Source organism: Trichoderma harzianum (assembly GCF_003025095.1).
Source record: "Trichoderma harzianum CBS 226.95 unplaced genomic scaffold M431scaffold_11, whole genome shotgun sequence".
NCBI lineage: Eukaryota > Fungi > Ascomycota > Sordariomycetes > Hypocreales > Hypocreaceae > Trichoderma > Trichoderma harzianum.
In genome coordinates, this window is record NW_020209259.1 from 943365 (window position 1) to 965133 (window position 21769).

At 51.2% G+C, this 21769-nt stretch overlaps 8 protein-coding genes across 8 annotated transcripts; 6 read left to right on the forward strand and 2 right to left on the reverse strand.

Moving 5' to 3' along the window:
* Nucleotides 1-91: 91 nt before the first annotated feature.
* M431DRAFT_64424 (hypothetical protein) lies at nt 92-721 on the forward strand (the record flags this gene model as incomplete). The annotated part of the gene is made up of 2 exons (XM_024921661.1): nt 92-312; nt 412-721. Coding segments are annotated over 2 exons (531 nt in total), but the record flags the coding sequence as incomplete, so codon positions are not given.
* Nucleotides 722-1339: 618 nt separating this feature from the next.
* M431DRAFT_92409 (hypothetical protein) lies at nt 1340-2339 on the forward strand (the record flags this gene model as incomplete). The annotated part of the gene is made up of 6 exons (XM_024924352.1): nt 1340-1373; nt 1447-1492; nt 1545-1559; nt 1615-1649; nt 1721-1961; nt 2021-2339. 6 exons carry the CDS (start codon nt 1340-1342, stop codon nt 2337-2339), a joined length of 690 nt encoding a protein of 229 aa, XP_024771524.1.
* A 1543-nt stretch (nt 2340-3882) lies between these two features.
* On the forward strand, nt 3883-4978 carry M431DRAFT_510992 (hypothetical protein). The gene is made up of 3 exons (XM_024919579.1): nt 3883-4697; nt 4748-4807; nt 4871-4978. Exon 1 carries the CDS (start codon nt 4071-4073, stop codon nt 4563-4565), a length of 495 nt encoding a protein of 164 aa, XP_024771525.1. The 5' UTR covers nt 3883-4070; the 3' UTR covers nt 4566-4697; nt 4748-4807; nt 4871-4978.
* Nucleotides 4979-6500: 1522 nt separating this feature from the next.
* On the forward strand, nt 6501-8025 carry M431DRAFT_91999 (hypothetical protein; the record flags this gene model as incomplete). The annotated part of the gene is made up of 2 exons (XM_024924318.1): nt 6501-7799; nt 7861-8025. 2 exons carry the CDS (start codon nt 6501-6503, stop codon nt 8023-8025), a joined length of 1464 nt encoding a protein of 487 aa, XP_024771526.1.
* A 1184-nt stretch (nt 8026-9209) lies between these two features.
* On the reverse strand, nt 9210-11275 carry M431DRAFT_510997 (hypothetical protein). The gene is made up of 2 exons (XM_024919580.1): nt 10400-11275; nt 9210-10232 (listed from the first exon to the last, which is right to left on the reverse strand). The coding sequence occupies exons 1-2, from the start codon at nt 11136-11138 to the stop codon at nt 9619-9621; spliced, it is 1353 nt and encodes a 450-aa protein (XP_024771527.1). The 5' UTR covers nt 11139-11275; the 3' UTR covers nt 9210-9618.
* Nucleotides 11276-12023: 748 nt separating this feature from the next.
* M431DRAFT_228626 (hypothetical protein) lies at nt 12024-12635 on the forward strand. The gene is made up of 2 exons (XM_024913625.1): nt 12024-12455; nt 12557-12635. Exon 1 carries the CDS (start codon nt 12115-12117, stop codon nt 12430-12432), a length of 318 nt encoding a protein of 105 aa, XP_024771528.1. The 5' UTR covers nt 12024-12114; the 3' UTR covers nt 12433-12455; nt 12557-12635.
* Nucleotides 12636-14906: 2271 nt separating this feature from the next.
* On the forward strand, nt 14907-15704 carry M431DRAFT_228640 (hypothetical protein). The gene has a single exon (XM_024913626.1). It carries the CDS (start codon nt 15101-15103, stop codon nt 15542-15544), a length of 444 nt encoding a protein of 147 aa, XP_024771529.1. The 5' UTR covers nt 14907-15100; the 3' UTR covers nt 15545-15704.
* A 3442-nt stretch (nt 15705-19146) lies between these two features.
* Nucleotides 19147-21222, reverse strand: M431DRAFT_484793 (hypothetical protein; the record flags this gene model as incomplete). The annotated part of the gene is made up of 3 exons (XM_024916229.1): nt 19147-20334; nt 20388-20869; nt 20934-21222. 3 exons carry the CDS (start codon nt 21220-21222, stop codon nt 19147-19149), a joined length of 1959 nt encoding a protein of 652 aa, XP_024771530.1.
* Nucleotides 21223-21769: the final 547 nt, after the last annotated feature.

The window sequence follows — 21769 nt, forward strand, 5'->3', positions numbered from 1 at the left end:
TTCGAAACCGTGTCTGGATTTCCAACCCTGATCTCATGAAGCGGTAACCACTCACCAAAGGGAGCGGCCTCTCCCTGACATTCATTACACCATGGCGCGCCGCCAGCATCTCACAGCGTCCATCCTGTTGGTCGTCGTCCTGTTCTTCAGCATCTCGTATTTCCTGTCCGGCTCGTCCAGCCACGATGTGGACCGAATCCATGAGCCTGCGGGAGAGCCCAAGTCGGAATTCAAAGTGGACCTGGGTGGCATGCCAGCTAGTCTGCTTGACGGAGAGTCTATAGCCCCCAAGCTGGAGAATGCAACACTCAAGTATGTCTTTACATATATATACACAGCTGACATCTGATGCGGTTGTTCCCTTGGCATACATACAAGGATTACCCATCTTCTAACGCTTGCAACGAATAGGGCCGAGCTGGGTCATGCAACATGGAAGTTCATGCACACAATGGTCGCCAGATTCCCCGAGGAGCCCTCCAAGGAAGAGCGTAAGACCCTCGAGACGTTCATCTACCTCTTCAGCCGCCTATACCCCTGCGGTGACTGCGCGAGGCACTTCCGGGGGCTGCTGTCAAAATACCCTCCCCAGACGAGCAGTAGGAATGCGGCGGCTGGATGGCTGTGCTTTGTGCACAATCAGGTCAATGAGAGACTGAAGAAGCCGATATTTGACTGCAACAACATTGGCGACTTTTACGACTGCGGCTGCGGAGATGAGGATAAGAAGAAGGGGGACAAGGGCAAGGAGGGAGGGAAGAAGGAGGAAGTCAATGCTGGAGAACTCATTAAAGAATAGACCGGACTAATTGTAATAAAGGATATTTAGAGGTAGATGCAACGAACTCTTTATAAAGAATCTTACGTTAATTATAACCAAGTAACGATTGCTGTCCATATTACTGTTGGGGCAATGATCAAAGTATGATCTCAATGTGGCATATAAGACAACTGCAGCAACACCGTGCCGCTCCCCAGTTTCAACTAACTGTGATACATGATTATGGATTACGATTTCGGGAGAAACTACTACATTTCAAATCCTATTCTTTAATCTCATGAATGTCGGAATTGCTATTGCTTCGTGCTTGATTGCCTTGTCCTTACAGAATTCAACATCACGTGCAAAATCATGTGCCGATATGAAATGTGGGGCGACGGCGCGGCTGCGCGTTCTCAGAGCTGCCTGAGCTTTGATGTGGCGGAACTGCTGGTTGAGCTCCAGCCTTCCCAGACAACCTCAGAACCACAACGAATCAACAGCGCACGACTCTTGTTTTTGCAACGCTTACGAATTACCACTACCTCTACGATCCTACACTGCAATTTATCTGCAATCATGGAGTTTGGCCGTGCTGGTGTGCTGAATGAAGGTACGATTGCGGCACTCTGTCCGGCATTCTGCCAATGACCCCTCGCTGACTTGATGCTTGATGGGACAATTAGATGGCATTCATGTCGATATGGACAGGTTGAAGAAGGGTGAAGTCAAGTAAGTCGATGCTCTAGATACTGTCCAGATTGCTTTTACTGACTGTTGTTAGCTTGGGTACCTCCATGTATGCTCCTTGACCCCGCCGAAGCGACCCATTGAATTGATCTGACGACAGATAGTATGGCCGTGACATTCAAGGATGGAGTTATCCTGGGTACGTGGGCATCGACAGAGATGCACTGTTACGTTTACCAGTTGGGGGAAGCGCTGACCACGGGCCTACAGGAGCTGATTCGAGAACAACGACCGGTGCCTACATTGCCAACCGAGTGACAGACAAACTGACCCGAGTACACGACACCATCTGGTGCTGCCGATCCGGTTCAGCCGCCGACACACAGGCCGTTGCCGACATTGTACAGTACCAGCTGGGTCTCTTTTCCATGACCAGCGGCCGGCCTCCGATGACACAGACAGCGGCATCCATTTTCCAGGAGATTTGCTACGCCAACAAGGACATGCTATCGTTAGTAACATGCCCTTCTCCCTCGACTCGTATCTGATACGGATGCTAACGCTGTGTAGAGCTGGTCTGATTATCGCGGGCTGGGACGAGAGATTCGGTGGCCAGGTGTATTCTATTCCCCTGGGAGGTTCATTGCACAAGCAGGCGTACGCAATCGGCGGTTCAGGATCGACATACATCTACGGATACTGTGACGCCAACTGGAAGGATGGCATGGAGGAGGAAGAGGCAGTCTCCTTTGTCAAGGGAGCGCTAAGAGAGGCTATCAAATGGGATGGAAGCTCTGGCGGTGTCATTCGCATGGTGGTGTTGACCAAGAAGGGAGCCGACCGACACCTGTACCTACCGGATACAGACTACAAGGTGCGACAACAGTAGAGGATAGATGATGACGGAACAAGTTGTGACCATGGGTTATAATCCTGTGCTCTTTGCATGATAGCTTAGGTGAAGCACCCCGCATGTGTCGACATTCGACAAGCCGACTGGGACTAGGCTTAATAGAAACGAAATAAAAACGGCCAAACAAGTGCAGACTACCTTCGCAGATGTTGAATTTAGTCAAGGATGTAGGCGGCTAGGGCATGAAATGCCTCACTGGTATGCCAATGGCTGAATGAGAAGAGGATGTAATCAAACTATTGCTACTTTGCAAAATCAGGGTGTTTTGTTTTGTGCATGAGCGTGACGTTGAAAACAAAGTTACGGGAGTGGGGATGGAGGCGGCCCGAGGCAGGATGAGACAAAAGAGGACAAGGACGAGGCTCGTTGGGGATTTGACGTTGAGTGATGTGATTGCATTGCAGTATTATCGATTTGTATGGATATGACGCAAAAAGGCTAGACACGGCTGGGGAAACCGGCCCGTTGGTAGCTTTTCTCGTGGAGGAAAAAAGCTTAGACTTTCAGGCTGGCACGTTGACGTTGAAGCTTGACAAGTGACGTATGTCAGAAGAAGGCTGCTTATCCAGGCAAAGCTTCATATGATATGATAGGTATCCAATGACTCTGCTGTATGTAGGTCATACGAGCACGCTCCATCTTTGGCACCGACCGTTGGGGGGAGAAAAAGATGATGATCCGTGACTGTACGATGAAATCAGTGATCTCGATGATTGCGAGGCTCAACTCGCAGCAGCTATCAAACTACAGACGTTGAATGGCCAATTACAGAGTGGACCATGGCTGACTTTGACGGAACTGATCTGCAACCCCACTGGCCGCATCGCAAGGCCCCTTGTGCGCGAGTCACTGGCTCTAAGGAAGATGGAGGGCAGATCAGCGAGATTTAAGCATTCGGGTGACGCCTGAGCCAAGTCCTGGGAGGCGAACTTTTTTTCTCGTTACGCCTGGGTGTGCTGGAGGAGAACTGACGTATAGACCTACATACTTGTAGCTGGATGGGCGAGAGAGGGACGGCGTCATTTGGCATCAGGAGAGGGGTTCTGTATTACCTGTTTTTTTATTTTCTCCTTTTCTTTCTTCTGGATTCAGTTCAGCTCGGCATGTATCGTGTTAGTCAAGGGCCATCCATGCCTGTGCCTGGTAGTATCTGGTGCTGCACGAGAAAAAAGGGACAAGGCGAAACGGCACGATGCATGAACAACGGTATTGGAGTACAGACATCATCGAAAGGCCGCCGAAAATCGCCGTGGCGCTGGTTGCAGCTTTCCAGGTTGTTGCTGTGGCGCTTCAACTGATGTGCTTTAGCCGCACGCAGCAAGACCAAAAAAAGAAAAAAAAAAAAAAAAAAAAAAGGGACCCTGGTTTTGGACAAGCCCACGTGCGGCATGTCTTGGCTGGGAGCGCCGCGATTTTGGAGGGTCCCGGGGCTCTGGCCTATGAGATGCAGGGCAGAGAGGCACGAAGCACGTACAGGAATCGGGAGCTGGGAAAAGTGCTGAGGGCCACGTTGGACGGGGGTTGGACAGCGCTGTATTTTTGTTTTTTTGGCCTGTGATTTTTGATGAGTTTTGTTGGTGCTGGCTTTGTTCCTTTTTGCTTGATGATTTTTTCTTTGTCCTTCTTGCTGCTGGGATGGCGAGTATCTTACTGGTGTAGGCGGCAGTGACGGAACTTTACTTTGTCGTGTAAGCGAGCTGAGAGGGAATGAATGATAAGACGAAGCAAGTACATGTATTAAGCATCCAGTTGATCGAATTCCTCGTCGTTCTTCAGGTTAATTACCTTAGTGGACACCCCGTTGTTTCCCGCTCCCGTGTTTGTTTTCTGAGCCCTGACCTGACCGAGGGTGGCCCCATTTCCCTTTGTTTTAACCTTGGTTTTTCATTCCTCTACTATCCGTGTACCCGTTGCCTTTTGTTCATTCCGATACGCGCTCCCGTATACTCGGTGCCTTTGCCTGTGCTCAGCTCTGCTGAGAGACAGACTGAGATCGACCCCCAGAGATCCGAGCTTCGTTCCCATCGCCAGTTTGGCTGGACAGGCAAGCCGGCCATCTATTTGCCATCTGGTGGACGACATCTCCACCGCCAATCCCTTCTTGCCATACGTACTCGTACATATCCTCGTACATATACCCATACCTCACCTTACATATACCTAACACGGGCACATACTGGGTTGGCACGTCCGAGCAGATAGGGCCATTTCCCTGCTCCTTTGTCCTGTCCGTGTCGGTCACCCCCCCTTTTCTCTTCCCTCTCTTCTCTCCTCTTGCAGTTCTGCTCCCCCCCTCCCCTCTTTTCGGAACCCAGAAACGAGGCCAACGGCTGTCTATCCACGCCATCAGCGCTGCTTGCGAGCTTGACGAACGAGCTAGCTACCTTATCTGGACGCCCCATAGCTATACCCAGGCAGAGACGGACAAGTTGCTTCGCACGGAGCTGAGGCTGGCAAACTCGTGGTTAATCAACGGGTTTTGCCTCGCGCGGAGAAAGGCAACCAACCCTTGCTTGCGAGATCGATCCGATCGCGAGCTGAGTTGAGCCCTGCTCGTTCTGTTCTATCCTATCTTGGTTTCGCCGGCGTTCTTTTATGCTCTGCGCTGTGTCCCGATCAGTCGACGGTGATTTTTTTTTTGTTGGAGCCCAACCCCTCATACGTCGCTCTATTTTTATATACGATACCACGATAACTTGCATCTGCTATCTCTTATACACACCCACACGCATACACACACATTGTATCATTGATATCAAATAGCGAGCTTTCCCTTGAACTTGCCATCTAACCCCCCCTCATCCACATAGACTTGTGAGTATCTTTTCTTTCTATTCTATTCTTCCTGTTTCCCCTAATTCCATTGTCCTCTTCTTTTCTCTTTTACTCTCTGCCCGCCCTGCTTCTGCCCCTCCTTCTTCTCGCGCATTGCATGCCCATGCCCCCGCTTTCATGAACCATTCAATCCATTGCATGGGGATTTTCCCGAGCTCAGGCACATGCTAGCAGTTTAAAGCCTCCCTGCCTTGCTTGCTCGCATCTGCTGCCATGCCCATACCTGCCTATCTCCGCCTAGCACGCACAGTTGAGAGCTCCATTGCCGTTCATGGCATTTGCCACCCACTGTGAGTGACGCTGAGCGGCGGCGCCACAGATGCGATGGGCCACGACGCCACCGAAGACCGGGCGAGTGCCATCGGGGTCGCCTTGAGGTTAATGGGAGATGCCGGCTGGAAGGGGCTGCTCTGCGTGTCGATTCATGAGTTGTTTCTGGGGCCCGAAAGCATCAAATCAGATCATCACGGGCGGACGGAGAGCGATGTCGGGGGTTGTCGATCCTGTCTGCTGTTGCTGTTGATGATGTTGATGGCTTGAGAGAGACCCATGGATGGATTGATACGGACTGTTCAGAAGATGAACAAGACAAAGCAAACAACAGCCTTATCAGCACATGAAAAACCCCTTGATGACAAGCGTCATCTCGTCCGTTGCCCTGTCTGTTTCCCCTCCATCTCTTCCGCCGTCTCCGGCTTTTTGTCGCGACCTCTGTCTGTCTGTCTGGCACTTCGTTCTGCCTGCTGAGTCGTCGACAATTGCATGTGGTCGAACGATTCTCCTCACTGGCTGCTGAACAATCCCCACTGCCGATACCACTGTGGTCCCTAACCCGCTCCCTGCAGCGCGCCTCTTCACTGCCCGCCGCCGCTAAAGCAGTGGTTCGCCTGCCGTGCAGCTCCCTAAACCTCCATCTCCCCTCCCTAGTGTCTACAACTCAACTTGCCTTTTTTTTCTCTCTCTTCATCTTCCTCTCCTCCTCTTCTCAACCTCAACTGCGCTTGTCGCAGCTGTATTTGTTCGAATCCTTCCTTAACGACTGCCCACGTCTCCTTTTTGCTAATTTTTAATGATTTGCCCTGCGCTTCTAGTTGGTCGCCCTTTTTAATATTCTTTTCCTTGTGCCTCTCTTTCCCACCTCTGCCGGTCGCAGCCGCATCTCCGTTTCCCCCAAAACCAAAACTCCTCCGTTCATCCATCTCCATCCTCAACTTCAAGCGCGCGCGCTCTCCCCCCCCGCCATACGACGCAATGGCAGCCGTCATCGGCGACTTTGTTCCTGACCTCTCGCGCTTCCACAGCATGATCTCCAGCTCTTCGACATCGACAACCTCCATTCCACAGCGCTCCGATAGCCAGGCCCACGACTCGGCTGCCCCCTACCGTTCGTCCAGCCGGCACCGATTGTCTGGCTCCGTGCCGCGGTCTCAGACACCAGCGTCAGACACCTCCAGCAGAGGAGCCAGATCGGCGCAGCAGGGCCAGGCGCTGGCAGGACAGTCCGCATCGCGTGCGGCATCAGGCGGAGCGTCGCGTTTCCCCTCGCCGCCGCCGTCGTCGTCCCCAGCAGCTGCCCCCGGCCCTGTCGCCGCCGACGATGCGAATCGTCCGTCCATGGCAACACAGATGGGAGACAGCGTCTCCGCACCGGCCCTGCACTCGCAGCCGTCATCCTCTAGCATAGCCGCGCCTCAGGACCAGCAGCCCTCTCCCACCTCGGACGACTATCCGCTGCGATCTGGCCCGCCCGACTCGTACCTGGTTTCCAACGCCGAGGCCGCGGCCGCCCCCGAGCAGAATGTCATCCACATCCGGGACCTTGCTCACATAGAACAGCTCGCCCAGGCCGACCTGGCGGGCGCCGCCGACCGGTCAGGCATCCTCCACGACCCGCCGCTGCACCAGACCAAGTACGAGATCAGCGCGATGCCCATTGCAGACGTCATCGAAATGGTGGCCGCCCTGCTGACCAAAATCACAACCACAAACGACCTGCAGCACGACGCCATGCAGCGCAATGTTGCCCACCAGCAGCAGGCCAACCAGACCGCGGACCCCCATGGGAACTCCCAGATGAGCCCGATCAGCCACTCGGTGCTTGCGTTCCACGGAAAGAACGTTCCGGCTATAACGATCCTGAGCTACCTCTCGCGAATCGACAAGTACTGCCCGACCACCTACGAGGTCTTCTTGAGTTTGCTGGTCTACTTTGATCGCATGACTGAGAGGGTCAACGACATGGTTTCTCGCACCGAGCGCAGCAGGCGATCGTCTACGTCGCGGACGCGAGGGTCAGCCTCAGTCGCATCTCACGACACCCCGATGGGCGAGGCCTCTAGGAGTCCCGACGAGAGCGACGAGGATCTAGCTGACGACGACGATAGCGACGACGAGGTCATGGTGGATCCCCCGACCAGATTCGCTCGGGAGGCGGCCAGAAGCGCCGCGACGCACGTACCCGAGCGCTCCCTCGGCCTGCCGACCCCGGCAACGTATTTTGTGGTGGACAGCTTCAACATCCACCGATTGATCATCGCCGGAGTAACTTGCTCCAGCAAGTTCTTCTCAGATGTCTTTTACACCAACTCGCGATACGCAAAGGTAAGAGCCAGAGATTTCTGCAAGATTGTATGGTGATGAGGTATTAATCTTTGGGTGATAGGTTGGTGGACTTCCTTTGCCCGAACTGAACCACCTGGAACTCCAATTCCTAGTGCTCAACGACTTCCGACTTGCCATTCCGGTGGAAGAGCTGGAGGCATATGCCACCATGCTAGTCGAGTTTTACGCCCGAGAGGTGGTGGCTCCTCGGAGTCGTCGCACGTAAACCCTAGGGAACCACAGCGAAATCCGTGGTGTCCAGATAGGAACCAAGTTGAAGAACCAGGAACACGACGCAACGACAATTCATCTTTGTGACGGGCTCGGTGACATGGGCATAACCGTCACTGGATCTCAGTCGGCGCTACGATGCTTCAAATTGAGTGCAGCAGCAAAGTATCGTGGAAAGCGTGCGCGCATTGGAAATACTTTTTTCTTATCAAAGAGTGGCTGTGGCCAACCTGACCACGCAAGGCCAAAACAGCCTTGCGATCCCTGGAGGATGTTACATGGCGGCCGTCAGAACGATGAGAAAGGCCTCTTGGAGGCAAAATCAACACCACTCTGTCTTTCTTTTCTTTTTCTTTTCTTGATCTAAAAGACACAAAATTTGGGTCATTATACCAGCGAACTTGAAGAGAGTAGGTGAGCACGCCGAGGATGTCTTGAGCCGTACAGCAAGACTACATGGACGAGACGTTTTCTTAAATGAGGGCGAGAAAGAGGGGGAGCCGTGTGTGTGTGTGTGTATGACATGTTAGCAAACGACTTTTTGGTTAGACCTGGGAGAAAGGCTGCATAGGCAGGCATGACATGGCAAGGAGGACAGAGGGGGAGCTCTGATGGGATTGGCGAATTCATTGCAACGGCGCTGGGGTTTGTTAGGCCTTGGGATATTCTTTTTATTAACCTTTTTTATTTTTCTGTTCTTGTTCGTTTTGAAGGAATGGAGGGCGGATGATGATGTTAAGAAGATTGCGTGGCGATGGGATTTTTTTGGCATGCTAGATAGGTAGATTTTATGACGCACAATACGATACATTACGCTCTATCTGTCCTTTTAATACCACGAAAAAGCAATGTTGGGGATTACGGACGGGTTAAGATGGCAATAGTGAGATTTTGATTGACAGAGATTTTGCAATCTGAAACCGTATATGACGCGTACCAGGCCGTGTAACAATAAAAAACTCTATCTAGGTATATATATAGTATTAAGGAAATTCGGTTCAATCGACTCATCGCTATAATGGGAGCACAAAAAAAAAACATGTAAATGATTAGGAAATTAAACAAAAAAGAGAGAGTTTCCGAGCAAAGGGAGATGAGGGGTTTATACAGAATAAAAGAACATTGAAAGCAAGAAGCTAAAAGAAAGTAGAAAAGCAAGAAGCAGAAAGACCGTCTTTTTTCGTTGCCGCGAATATCAGAACACCACTCTTTCTTATATCGAAAACGCCTCTTTTGCTCGATTAGGAAAAAAGATTGATTAGGGAGTGTGGGTTTGTTGTGTGAAAATGATAACTGGTAAAAGAGAGGATTGTTGTATGTCGTGTTGTATGTATGTGAATGTGTGTATATGTTAGGTCCATGGATTCTTGGTGATTCAAAAGCCCCGATCGATATATTAGAAAAGAAAATGAGTAGCCCCGGTTTGCCGTGTTGCCGTTTCTTTGGATTTCCCTGTTAATGCGCCGTCGTGTATATTTTGATCGTGGAAAAGACTGTTTCCCCCCTACCCCTTAAACCAACCGAATCTTTTTTTGTTCCCCCCCTGAGTGACAGTAGTAAGAGGTTTTTTTGCTTTGGTTTTTGTTTTCTAGTTGAAATAGTCGTTTAAGAAGTTGCCGGAACCCCATTGCCTCGGAGTTGATGCCGCTGCCTCTATATTTACTTGCTGCGGCGTCAAGGTATTCTCGTCCATCGCCCTTGGTGTCGTAGCCTCGCCAATCACATCGCCCCTTTCCCACGTCTCCTCCGGAATCTCAAACGTCAAATCAGCGTCCTTCATCTTCAACCCAACCTGCCACCTCCCCAACCAAGGCAAAAAGTTCTTATGCCCACCACAAGCCTCCCCGCCATCGGGCTGTTCCACGTCATACCAGCCGACGGAGCTGCTGGCGCAGTACTGCTTGGTGACGAGGCTGATCCAGCGGGAAGTGGCGGGGAGCTCGCCGTAGGAGCCGTTGCCCGCGGGCAGGGGCGGCATGACGAGGGTGGTGTTGAAGCCGAGGTGGTCGACCCAGCTGGTGGCGAAGGGGAAGCGCGGGAGGAGGGACATTGGCTTGAAGGTGGTGGCGAAGAAGGGCCGGGGCGAGGGCTGGGACTCGTCGAGGTTGGAGGGGTCGTCGTGGGGGAAGATTTGGATGGTGGTGGAGCCGTCGGGGTGGTGGTCCCAGACGAATTTGGCGAGGTGCTTGGGAGTGTTCCAGTCTGAGAGATGAGTATTAGTTTTTGTATAAGTTGAGTGAAGAATGAGAAACTTGAAGAGAGTGAAGGACAACGAAAAGGGGGGCAAGAGGGCAAGGGGGGGGCTGATGATATTCCCCTGATGCCATCACAAAACGGTATAACAACGACAAACTAAATCAAAAACTTACTCGTCCTTCCATTGAAGCAACTGTTTGGCGTTGATACATAGATCCTCGTAATCTTGGGGTTGCAGCCCCTCTTCTTCTCGCCTCCAGGCTCCGTCCTCTCCCACTCAAAGCTGCCCGGTGCCACTAGCATCTCGTCGTATGGCCCCACGGGTGAGTCCGTGTAGCTCAAGATCTGGATCATGCTCAGGCCACCAAGTGGCCTGCTCATCGTCTCGTCGGCAAACGACGTCTTTCCCTCAAGCGGTGAGTAGGCGTGTTCGGGCAGAGAGCTAGCAGCCGAAGGAGGAGTCCAGAAGGAAAAGGTGTAAATGTCGCCTTTGAGGGCCCATTTCGGCGGGATGTGCTTGATTGGGCCCCCCATTGATTCAGGGGGCACCTTCACATCTGTGGTTTCTGTCACATCTGTGGTTTCTGAAGGGGGCGACTGAGATGAAGGCTGCTGGGTTTTGCTGGGGAAATCTGGGAGTAGCAGAGGGAAAGAGGCCGTATGCAGAGCATCGTTGACGCTGACTTGCGTTGTGGGCGTTGACGGTATGCTTGCTTCGGTTGATGCAGCCGAGGCATCTTCCCAGGGCGACGCTGACACCGGTGACAGGGGTGAGCACGGCTGGTCGTTGCCGTCGTCTTCTTGCGGCTTCATGGTGGTATCGACAACGTAGAGTTGAGGAAGCTTTGATCTGGCGTTGGGATAGGGCGATGAACGCAGAGGAGGAGTTTGTGGAGAGTCGTTATGAGACATGATTGATAATTGGCGAAGAGAGGATGAGTTTTGAGAGCTACGTCCAAGGAAGAGAGGTATCGATCGTGATGGAGAGATAGAGAGAGGGAGAAAGGGTCAGTTAAGAGCCTGACTTGCAGGCGTGGGAATGATGCCGTGGCCCAGCTACAAGCAGGAGAGAGAACTATGAAACGGAATTGTGATAAAGCGTCCAATGTGACGACGATGATGAAGATGGTGGGATTGGAAAACAAAGAAGAAAAAAAAAAAAAAAGGGAAAATTCCAGACTAAAGAACGAGAGCGAGAGAGAAGACGGCAGAGAAGTCTCTTGGACTACTGCATAGGCGAGGCGGTGGTGTGTGAGTCGGCTGAGAATGAGCCAAGGGGGGTGGGTATGCCAGCCGTTAAAGATCTAACAAAGAGACAGAGACGGAGTTGCAGGAATTCCGGTTGCGCTACCCAGTCTCTATCATTAACAAGCAGGACGCCAGCTAGTGCAAAAGGGCCTCGGGAGCCAAGTGGAGGCTGTGGACGCCCGGCCTCGATCTCGGCGCGGCAATAGGGCTTGATGTCCGAGTGTCCTTTTCAGCTGGTTTGTGCTTGAGGATCTGGAATGCTTGTTGCGGAGCTCATGTATGCGCGCACCGGGATTGATGCGTATATACGGAAGTATACGCGAGTATGTATATGCGTGCTCAATGTGATGATGGTTGATATATATCAAGCAAGACGAGGAGTCATGAAGAAGAAGAAGATGATGATGAAGGAGGAGGACGATGATGAAAGAAATGCAAATGGTCGAAATAAGGTGTAGCCGAGGTGGATTAAGGAACGGGTACAATTAACAAGGACAAAAAAAGAACCAAGGCTAAAAAGAGAATGACTGCAGATGCAGCAGAAAAAAAAAAGAGCCAGGAAAATAGTGCCAGACGCAAGCAAGTGAGACGATGCTCTGCGTTGCTTGGTCTCAGGTCTTAGTCTCTTCTTCGCCGCGGTATGCGGGCTTGGTTAATTGGGGGTCCGGGTCCCCAGAAAGAGACAAGATCACGACGGCCGGACGCAAAAAAGGGCCTGTCCCCAGCTTTTGCTCCCCCCTCGGGTCGAAGAGAGAGAGAATATTGGTTCAGGATTGGTCCAGAACCGGCAGCTTGGCAGAGCTTGTGCGAAGCCTGCATGGGATTGGGAAGAGACCAACACCAACCACCAAGTAATGCAATGCAGCTTCTCCGCACTGCTGGGTTCAAGGGAGTTCTGCAAACTCTCGTGCTGTTTTGTATGTATGCACAATACAGTATGGATTTTCTGGGGGCTTGACGCACAGAAAGCAGCGAGTTACTGTATGTAAGGAAAGGGAGTGTGTGTGTGTGTGTATGCGTGAGTGAGGGGGTGAGAGATGGGGGAGGGATTGGCTGCAGAAAAGCTGACCGAAGCGTGTCAGAATGGGGGAGAGAAGAAAGAAGGAGGAGGAGATTGGGCAGAGAACGGGAGTGTCCCAGCACAAAGTTTAGGCTGGCTTGGCGATCGAGCAGCGGGATGGATGGGATGGGATGGGATGGGATGGAAGATGGATATGGAAGATGGAATTGGATAGGATATACAGGTACTGTACCTACTAATACTAGCAGGCCTGGGTCCGGGTCCGGGTCCGTCTGGGCCAAGGAGCTTGTACTCGCATGTACATACACGGACACTTGTATGGATATGGATATGGGTTATGGGTTATGGAGATAAAGATGGATAGAGGTATGGATGTTGATATGGATTGATAATGGATGCACGTACGAGTACTGTAGGGAGAATTGAGTGAAGATGGAGATGGTATTGGAATGGGATTTGGATGATGGTTTGTTAGGGACTCTTTTGCGTGTAAGTTGGTTGTTGGTTGTTGGTGGTACAGTGTCTGTGTCTGTATGCACGTACTTGGCGGTACAGCCGCGAGGCAAGACAAGACAGAGGCCCAGACAGACCAGACCAGACAAGACAAGACACCGAAAAAAGCACAGCGAGAGAATGAGCGAGGCAAGAAAAGATGGTTGCGTGACGGGGCAGGCCAAAGCAAAGCCGTAAATCCTTGTCCTTGTCTTTTGTCTGAGTGATCCCGGTCTGGATACATGCTACATCGCTACAGTCAAGGTACAGGTACAAGGGCCGTAGGGGTCCGGTTCTGTCCTGGGTCCCGGGTTTTGCAGCTGTTCCTGTACCGGTACTCGTACCTGCCTCTAGATGGTACTGGAGAGCTACTAGGCGGTACAATTTAAGATGACATACATGCGTGGGCGAGACGTATCGAGGAGTTGCGGCAAGGTAGACCGACGCGGGTGCGGATCCGACACTACATCTATCTACTGCAAAGGGAAGCTGTAATTAAAAGTACCGGTAAGGGCTGAGACGGAGTTTATGCACCCATCAAACTAGGGGGCTACTTCAATGCTCTAGTTGAGCAGGATACCGGTACTCGCATAGAGGGTCTGCATCAGTATCCTATGAGTACTGAGACGTACACAGACACGTTCATCTTGCTTTGATACAGGTCAGCACGTGGGAATGCATGCACTCGGACGCGTGCATTTGTGACTAATACGCCACGATACCTTTTGTCTCTTTTTCATCTCGTCTTGCACTTTGTAGACCCAAAAGTATTCGCGACAGCCGGGCGTGGAGTATCCCGATTCAGCATCACCGCTTCGGGAGTCTCTGGACCCCCGTATCCCGTACAAGTCATTATACAAAAAGGGAACCACGCTTCTCTTTTGTCTCTCTCCCTTGGCCGGGCAGAGCAAGGGAGACAAAAGAGAAGCACGAGTAAAACGAAGCAACGGAACGGACACTTTTTTTCGAACGAGCCCAAAAAGCCCACTAATAACGGCGCCTCCAAGCCGGTCTTGTGTCTAGGGCCGGGCCAAGATGCGCAAAACAGGGTAGAAACTCGAGCCCCAAATCTCAGAGGCGTCGCACGGACGGACGGGCTGGTTATTTTTTTCTTGCTAGGCTTGACAGGGAACTAAAAAAAAAACCATGAGAGACGACGCGAGGCGAGATGGTGTCCATCGGGGCTGAAGCCCAAAGAAAGAGGCGCGATTTCGCTAGCTAGGCCCCGGCTTTGGCGCAAGTGTACGAGATGTACGAGTGTAAGTGATGGACCGGTGCAGCAGGCATTGGAATAACTAATCCTGCGGAAGCTACTATCAAATCCGGGTAACGGTAACCTGTCAATAGACTGAGAGGAGCACATGGCAATAGACTCGTTTTGTCGGTTAGCTCCAAGAAGGGCCGGTTGACAGGCTGCAGTAGCTGATAGAAAGCATCTGTCTTGGCTGGTGTCTTGGTGTCTTGGGACGACATCTTGGAAGCACACTAGCTAATTCTTACATGAGCGTACGTGTGCGTGCAAGCATTGATTTCTTGGACCTCGCTTGGCGCTCTCAGCAATTCAATGGTCAAACTTCCTTGCAGCATCTCAGCCACGGAACATGCTCCGGAGGCCACACTAGCAGAGGCCAGGGGTCCCGTCCTGCTGGCCAGATGACCACATCTCAATTGGCACTACGAGCGATGGATGATGGCTTGGCTCTAGCTGGACTAAGACAACGTGATAGAAACTCCCCAAGCCTGCCAAGCTAGACAAAAGATAATCTATCGTGCAGTAACCTCCGCGTGGCAACATCACATCAAAACATCGCGCCCTTTTTGCTGTATCCGCCGTATGTAACACAAAGTGGCCAATTCGAAGGGTCCAAAGGAGAAACAATGAACCTAAAATCACAATACCCACAAGCATATGGGTACGGGTCGCCGTCTAATATCAACCCAGCTCCGTACTTCCCTAGGTCCGCCGGCGACTAAAGAGAAAATAGCAGAGTGATCTACCTACCACTAATACGCTTCCACTCGACTTCGTAAAGGAACAAATAACTAATCTAGTTTCCTATCAGACGCCCCCCTGTCATTCGTCTTTCTCTCTTCTACTGTATTCTTGCTTCACATGTCTCCGGGGTTAGGTATTATTACAAAGCAACGCAGCAGAAGCCCAAAACAGCTGAAAAAGAAGGCGACAAATCCCAAAGTCCATGGACTTTCCATCACCATCAATGTTTCCGCCTTTGTTGCCCCCCCCCCCCCCCCCNCGGAGAGTTGCATTTCCCTCGCGTTGCCGTTTGGGAAGACGCCCCTCTCTTCCCTCCATCTACTTTTGGCATACAGTACGGAGACACCTTTTTCTCTGGATTTTCTTTTGTTCTGTCGGGAATTCACGCCCCCTCCCCTGACGTCGTGTCGTTTTTTTCTTTTGTTCCTCTGTGACTCTTATTCGAGTCGTGTTTTCCGTTTTGGCTCTTTATTTTCCCGTCCCGGTGGAGAGAACCAATGGGGGAGTGGAGCAATTCTCTGCTTCTTTTTTTTCCCTTTCTTTTTTTTCCACCCTCGGTAAACGGTACATCTTCCGCTACTGGACTGGACTTGTGGTTTCTTCCCGTCAGAATAGGTTCGCTCGCGTTTCATCTCCGCTGCAGGTCAGCACCTAAAAAGACAACCTGAATACACGCACACACACGAGAGAGAAGCTAGCCCGGGACCTCGGCACGACTTTCAAGGGCGGCACTCCGACCCTACAGTTACGGCATACGAGTAGTAGTAGTAGTAAGAAAAAGAGCCTTTTTTATGGAGGCCATTGCTATTTTATCGTACTCCGTAGTTTATTTTTTTTTTCTTCTCTTCTGCCGGCGCTGTCGTTTCATAAGGCTAGACTGTTTTCTGCTATTTGCGCAAGGGGGCGTGGAACAGACGGAGAAAATAAAAAAAAAGGAGGTAAAAGACACACACAAAGACAGCATTGAGGTTAACCGCGATTAGCTCGCCAGCTGAAAAGTCCGCAGAGTTTAAACAACCCCCAGAACAAAAAAACATACAGTAAGAAAATACGGAGTAAAAAGGATTGGAACTCGCCGAGGTTGCTTATTCCTGCTTAGCTTTTTTTTTTTTTTCTCTCCTGCAGCCCAACCCGGTTTGCAGTGCAGTGTTGCATCCGCCGGCCACATGTCTGATATGTATGTGCATTATGTACATGTACGGATACAGAGCGTTCCGTATATGGAACTTGGACAAGCATTTCCTTTCTCTTTTGCGTTGCAGAAAAGAACCAAGGGGGGGAGGTGGAGGGTGGACGGGGGAGGGCGGGCATAAAAAAAACGGGGTGGGAATGGGTTTGCCGCCATGATACGCCAACAATGATACGCCAACACGCGACTGTTCCTGATTTTTTCTCCGTTCTGGAAGGGAAGGGGGGGAAAAAAAAGGGCCAGCGAAGCATACGGATGCTGCATGGAGGGGGTGCGGCTTGTTTGTTGCGTTTTGCTTTTGCCCAGCCTTTTTGACGTGCGGAGTCTCGGATCATCTTGTTTGACAAGTTTGCCTGCTTACACGGTTGGTCATGGACGAACTTTGGTTTTGAGTCTCCAGCAGGCCGGTAAGATGCAATGAAACCGCCGACGGCCAACAGCAAATCTGCGATGATCAAACCCCCCTCCTCTCTTCTCGAAGCAGAACCAACAGCAGAAAAAAAGAGGCTCGGACCGGGCCCCCTTTCGGTATCCCCGGCCAGAAAACCTCTTTTGTTCACTCCATTCCCACACCCCCCTTCGCTGCAACTCTGCGACTCTAATACGCAACACAACCAACAGCATCTTTGAGTGCTTTTTGTTCCTTCGCTCTTTGGGACTCTTGTTTTTAATCTACTCGTATCTTGCCAACCCAACCGCAAACACCCCCCAGTGCCGGATCCCGAGGAGCTGGTCCCGATCCCTCCGTTCCCAGCTCTTATTTTAGTTTGGAAGTGCTTTTTCGTAACTAACTCCCTGGTCGTGCTGGTTGCTGCTCTGCTCTACCAAGACGTCTCAGCTCACTCACACACACAAGCTTTCAAGCTCCTTCCTCTCTCTGTGTAGATGCTCAGCGTCCGAGCGTACAAGGGAATGTATGTTCGATCACGACCCTGTTAAAACGGATTCCGTTCCCTGTAAGCACCCCCGGCGGCGCCGATTCTTCGGCATCAGAGCTTCTTCTTTCTGCTCTCCAGGCTTCCTTTTAAACAAGCTTCCATTTTTCGTATCGCAAATGGGTGTTTAATCTCATCGGTTGGTTTGTTTCCACCCGTACTGTAGATATCCTCATGTCCACCATACCGAGCGGGCAGATTCCGAAGGGCGTTTTTTTTTCCCTTTTCCCTCTCCACAGTCGCGTTGCAATGTAACAAGTCGAGTCCCTTACCTCCATACCTAGGTACCTTCTCATGCCGCCGTCGCGATCTCGCAAGTGTCGGTGTACTCGTTACTTTCGCTGTGCTCCGTTCCCGTACAGTAAACTGCACCTTGTCATCAAATTCGCCCATCCATCAAAACCAACTGCATAATAGCTTCTGACATAATGGGAGGAGGGCTGACGAGATATCCGGAAAGCCCGCAATGTATGCATCAGCTCGGGATATTTTCCGTTCTTCTTCATCGCATCATCGTCGCCTCATACAGTAATCAATCATACATTGAACTCTCGCATTCGCATTTCGCACTCTGTCGGAGCTCCGGATTTCCAATTCCGCCCCTAATCGTGATCGGAGCATTTCCATCTTTTTGTCGCTCTCTCTCGCAGTCTATTTTCCCTTTTTTCTTTTGCTCGCTGCCGAACACCAGGAATCCATCGCGCATATATGGCCGAAATATACGCATACCCATGTACTTGAACTTGGTGAACACACAACAACACTCGATTGGACCCTCCCCCCTCAAAAGGCCCGCGGACCCTCCATCAGCCTCACTTGGGAACCTTGTCCGTGGGAATAAAGAACCTGGCCCCCGAAGACGTTGCAGCAGCCACACCCTTCCACCGCGCTGGAATTCCGTACAAGACACGTCAAAGAATCTAGTGCGGCCCCCCAGCCCATAACCGTTTCTCCCTCGCCAGACGACCCAACAGCCCAGGCAAATCATGAGCTTCCGTCGGGTTGGACTAGCAGCATCAATGCATATATAGCACCGTGAAACCACATGTATGGCTGCATGTAACACGCTGTGTTTCCCAAGACAGCCCAATGCATTGATCTGTTTCCCCCCTCCTCCAGCCACCTGCACGTTTTGCTGTAAAAAGCACACATTCCACGCAGAAAACGCTAGACATACAGCATGGCTTCCAGACTCTCCAATCATCCGCCCCCTTCTATCCGGACGAGCTCCCAACATGCATAACTTCCAAGACAAAAGATCCCCAAAAATACCCCCTCTAGAACATACGACTCTGCATGCTCTGCGTCATTTCCCAATTATCCGCATTCCATGGCGTTCCCAACCTCGGTAGCCCATCAACGCACGTGTCTCCCGCCGGCTGATTCACATGGCCCTTCTGTACAACATGAGGCTGCAGTGCGCATTCACATGGCCCTTCTGTACAACATGAGAGCTGCAGAGCGCATTCCATTAGCTTCGTGCTCCCTCGTCATCGTCCTTTGGACCCTTAGACTTTGCCAAGTGACTTCCCCAGGCATTGTCCTTGTCTGGTACACCATCAATTCATCTCGGTCATCGTCCTTCGCGTTCATCGACCCGCTTCCTCTTCATCGGGACCCTCCTGATCAGCACCCCGCAAACCCTTGCTCGGCAGATCACTTCGCCACCATCGCAGGTTCCTTCACGCGGTGACACATGCATATTTTTCCAGTGACTTGCCACTGCAAGTCTCATTGATCTCGACATGATTCAATGAAAGCCGAGGTGGCGAGTGAGAGTGCCGGCCATGTGCCAAGTATCCACCCCGTAAGCCTAGAAGCATTATCTGTATCACAGTATCATGGACACGGCATCGAGTATCAAATGTTTTTGGTAACTAAATCATCAAGGTTAATGAACTCACAAGACATTACGTACATTACTTTGTGGTAAACCACCGCCATGCAAATACCGTCGTTAATAGACTCCCAAAATCACCTGCGACATTACCCCCCTGACCTGAGATACTCGAACAAGTAAAAGCGCCTACATCCTTTGGTTATTCCCATATTGTCAACCTCAAAGTTGGCTGATCCCATTGCGGGAATTCGGCCTCGCTCCCAGGCAACCTCACCCTACTGCTGCTGATGCCAATATAGAGCCCCATCACCTGCTCTGGGTCGACCTCCTTGTTATCAATGCTAGCAATACGAAAGTGTAGAGTCTTTTGAAGAAACGGCACCACCGAGCTTGGTTCAGTATCTTGTAGTGCTCCTAGGTCAACAAGCCTCATCAATGCCACGGTCAACGGCACTGTCCCGGAAATTTTGGAATGAGAGCCGCTCATTCCGCTCATGGTGAAGATTCCAACTGATCCTATGAGATTTGGAGCAACCCCCCAAGTGCCAACATCGTCTGGTGGCTGACCGGCAAAGACGTAAATGCTGAATGACCCGTCTAAAGCTCCGTGGTTCACATACACATTCGCGATCCACTCTGTATAATGGTCATCTGCTGCATTATTCTTCGCGTCTGCTTTAAGGCTGGGCTGAAATCCTTTGACACCTGGACTGCCCTTCCATAAACCGCTTGGCCGTCGGTGTTGTGCCTGGCTCTTGACTCGAATCATGGCTGGGCTGTTCATCCCAAGCCATTTGTTGATCTTTCTGATCAACTTGTTTCGTGGGTTCTCGCCGTCTCCGGGCAGAGCTGATGTGTCTCCATATGAGTAGCCAAACACTTCAGTGGTCCTTGACATGTCAGAATCCCAGAACGTGCCGTCGGCAGAAGACATGAAGGGGGTAAGGGGCGTGCTGGAGTTTTGCATGGTTCCTTTCAACGCAGTGTATGTAGCCTCTCCTGATACCTGGGGTGTTATCCATGCCGTGGGGTTGAGAAGTTGCCACATCGATATCAACCTGTCTGTCATGGCGTGATGTAAGAAGAAGAGCGGATCAAAAGAAGACAGCGGAACATAGGTCATATGGCCTCTAGAGCCTCCATATATGTGAATAATGTCGTGAACGGCCTCGATGGAGTCCAGATGGCTGAGATTCTGGGAGATGGCGTAGTTCTTGTTGCTAAACGAATCGAACTCGTGATAGCTAGAAAAGAGTATGTATAAACGCTGCTGTATCTCGGGTAACTTGGCGAGTAAAGCTGAGTTCACCTGGTCGTTCATCGATGGAGGCTCTAGCTCACTGATGTCGGTGTTTGGAGCTCGCTTTGTCTCATTCCAACTTCTCAGCTATGAATTGTTAGTAGCTGGTGAGTTTCACGTCGCCATTCATTCACACGCACCGGGGGCCAGATGAGTGCCTCTGCATCCAACGGATGAAATGAGTACGAGTACAAAGGGTTACGAATGACTTGGACACCATTGGGGCCGTATTGAGCCATTGTAGAATTCCAAAAGACATCTGGAAAGTGGCTTTGGCCAAGTGGTGCAGGCGATGCCCAATCCCAGTATGGTATTCGAAAATCCGACGCAGCTTGCATATATAGCAGGCGTTCAGTGACATTGCTAAACATGCGAGAAATAGCATCGGCAAGCTTGAAAAGCTCTTGCTGTAGATAAGATTTAGTACTTCGTCTCAACAATGATTTACGAGCTGTCCTGACACCGGCTGTCTGGATCTGAGAATGGCTCACCTCGTACAGGGCAAGATATGGCCGGTGCCACGTTGGAAATAAGACTGAACTATGTGGACAGTAACCTGACTGGCTCGCTCCGGCTGCTGGTCCAACGTCATTCCATGTCACAAAAGGCACACCGTGTATCCCTAAACCCAGAGAAGTCCGTTAGAGGAGCGAAGACAAAGACATTTCAAATATAGTCTCACTCACCGGCAACTTGGTAATACGACAGGGGATCGTCCTGACTGACTGACTGAAACATACTCAGAGCCAGAATGAACAGATCCCACTTGCGTGTGTCTGCCTTCATGTCGCGAACCTCGAGTCTCAGGGGTGTGCTCCCGTTGGAGGCCAACGGGAGGCGGCTGACGACGATGGGCGCATTGGGGTCTTGTCGACGAGTGAGAGACACCACGTCGACACCAAAGTCATAGTCCTGGGCAGACACTAGAGAGATGACAAAGTTCAAGACCCAACTGAGGCAGACGAGGAAGCGCATGGCTGTGTTGGGCTTTCGCCGTTCCAGAGACCCGATTATAAAGGGTTTGCCGAGTTCAGCGCCTATGCGCAAATGCTGGTTCGAGCTCGCCAATATGCCAATAGTGTCGAAGGTCCAATTGGAAGAGGATGAGAGTAAATGAGAGAGGGTGGTAGGGAGAATAAATGACGAGAACGAGAAGTAATAGCGCCAATGACTATTTTGTCGTCTCGTGCCAAAAGATCGAAATAGCGAGAATGGAAAGTCTCGCGAATGACGGCCAAGATACGACAGACGAGGCCAAAAAGAGATATCGATCCAGCAGTGTCCGATTGAGCGAATGTGCAACAACTGCCCGTATATCAGAAGTCAAGAAAAGAAGAAAAGAGAGAGACGAGAAGAAAAATATCTAGTGAGAAGAAAAAAGGACGTTGGGGGAATAGCTGGCTGAGCGGGAAGGCAGTATCAGAGCACCTTCGCAAACGACCTGGTACCAATGCCAAGGTACCACTTCGGCCTGATGATCCGAGTTTCCAGCTTTTGGGGAAACCACATGCAGATTCAGGCC

What these genes read in the sequence shown, in the direction of transcription:
- M431DRAFT_510997 (XM_024919580.1), bottom strand. Translation starts at nt 11,138, where the DNA reads ATGTCTCATAACGACTCTCCACAAACTCCTCCTCTGCGTTCATCGCCC. An exon ending in TTGCTTCAATGGAAGGACGA is followed by an intron (nt 10,233 to 10,399) that starts GTAAGTTTTTGA and finishes CTCATCTCTCAG; the next exon opens with ACTGGAACACTCCCAAGCAC.
- M431DRAFT_510992 (XM_024919579.1), top strand. Translation starts at nt 4,071, where the DNA reads ATGAATGATAAGACGAAGCAAGTACATGTATTAAGCATCCAGTTGATC.
- M431DRAFT_228626 (XM_024913625.1), top strand. Translation starts at nt 12,115, where the DNA reads ATGCGGGCTTGGTTAATTGGGGGTCCGGGTCCCCAGAAAGAGACAAGA.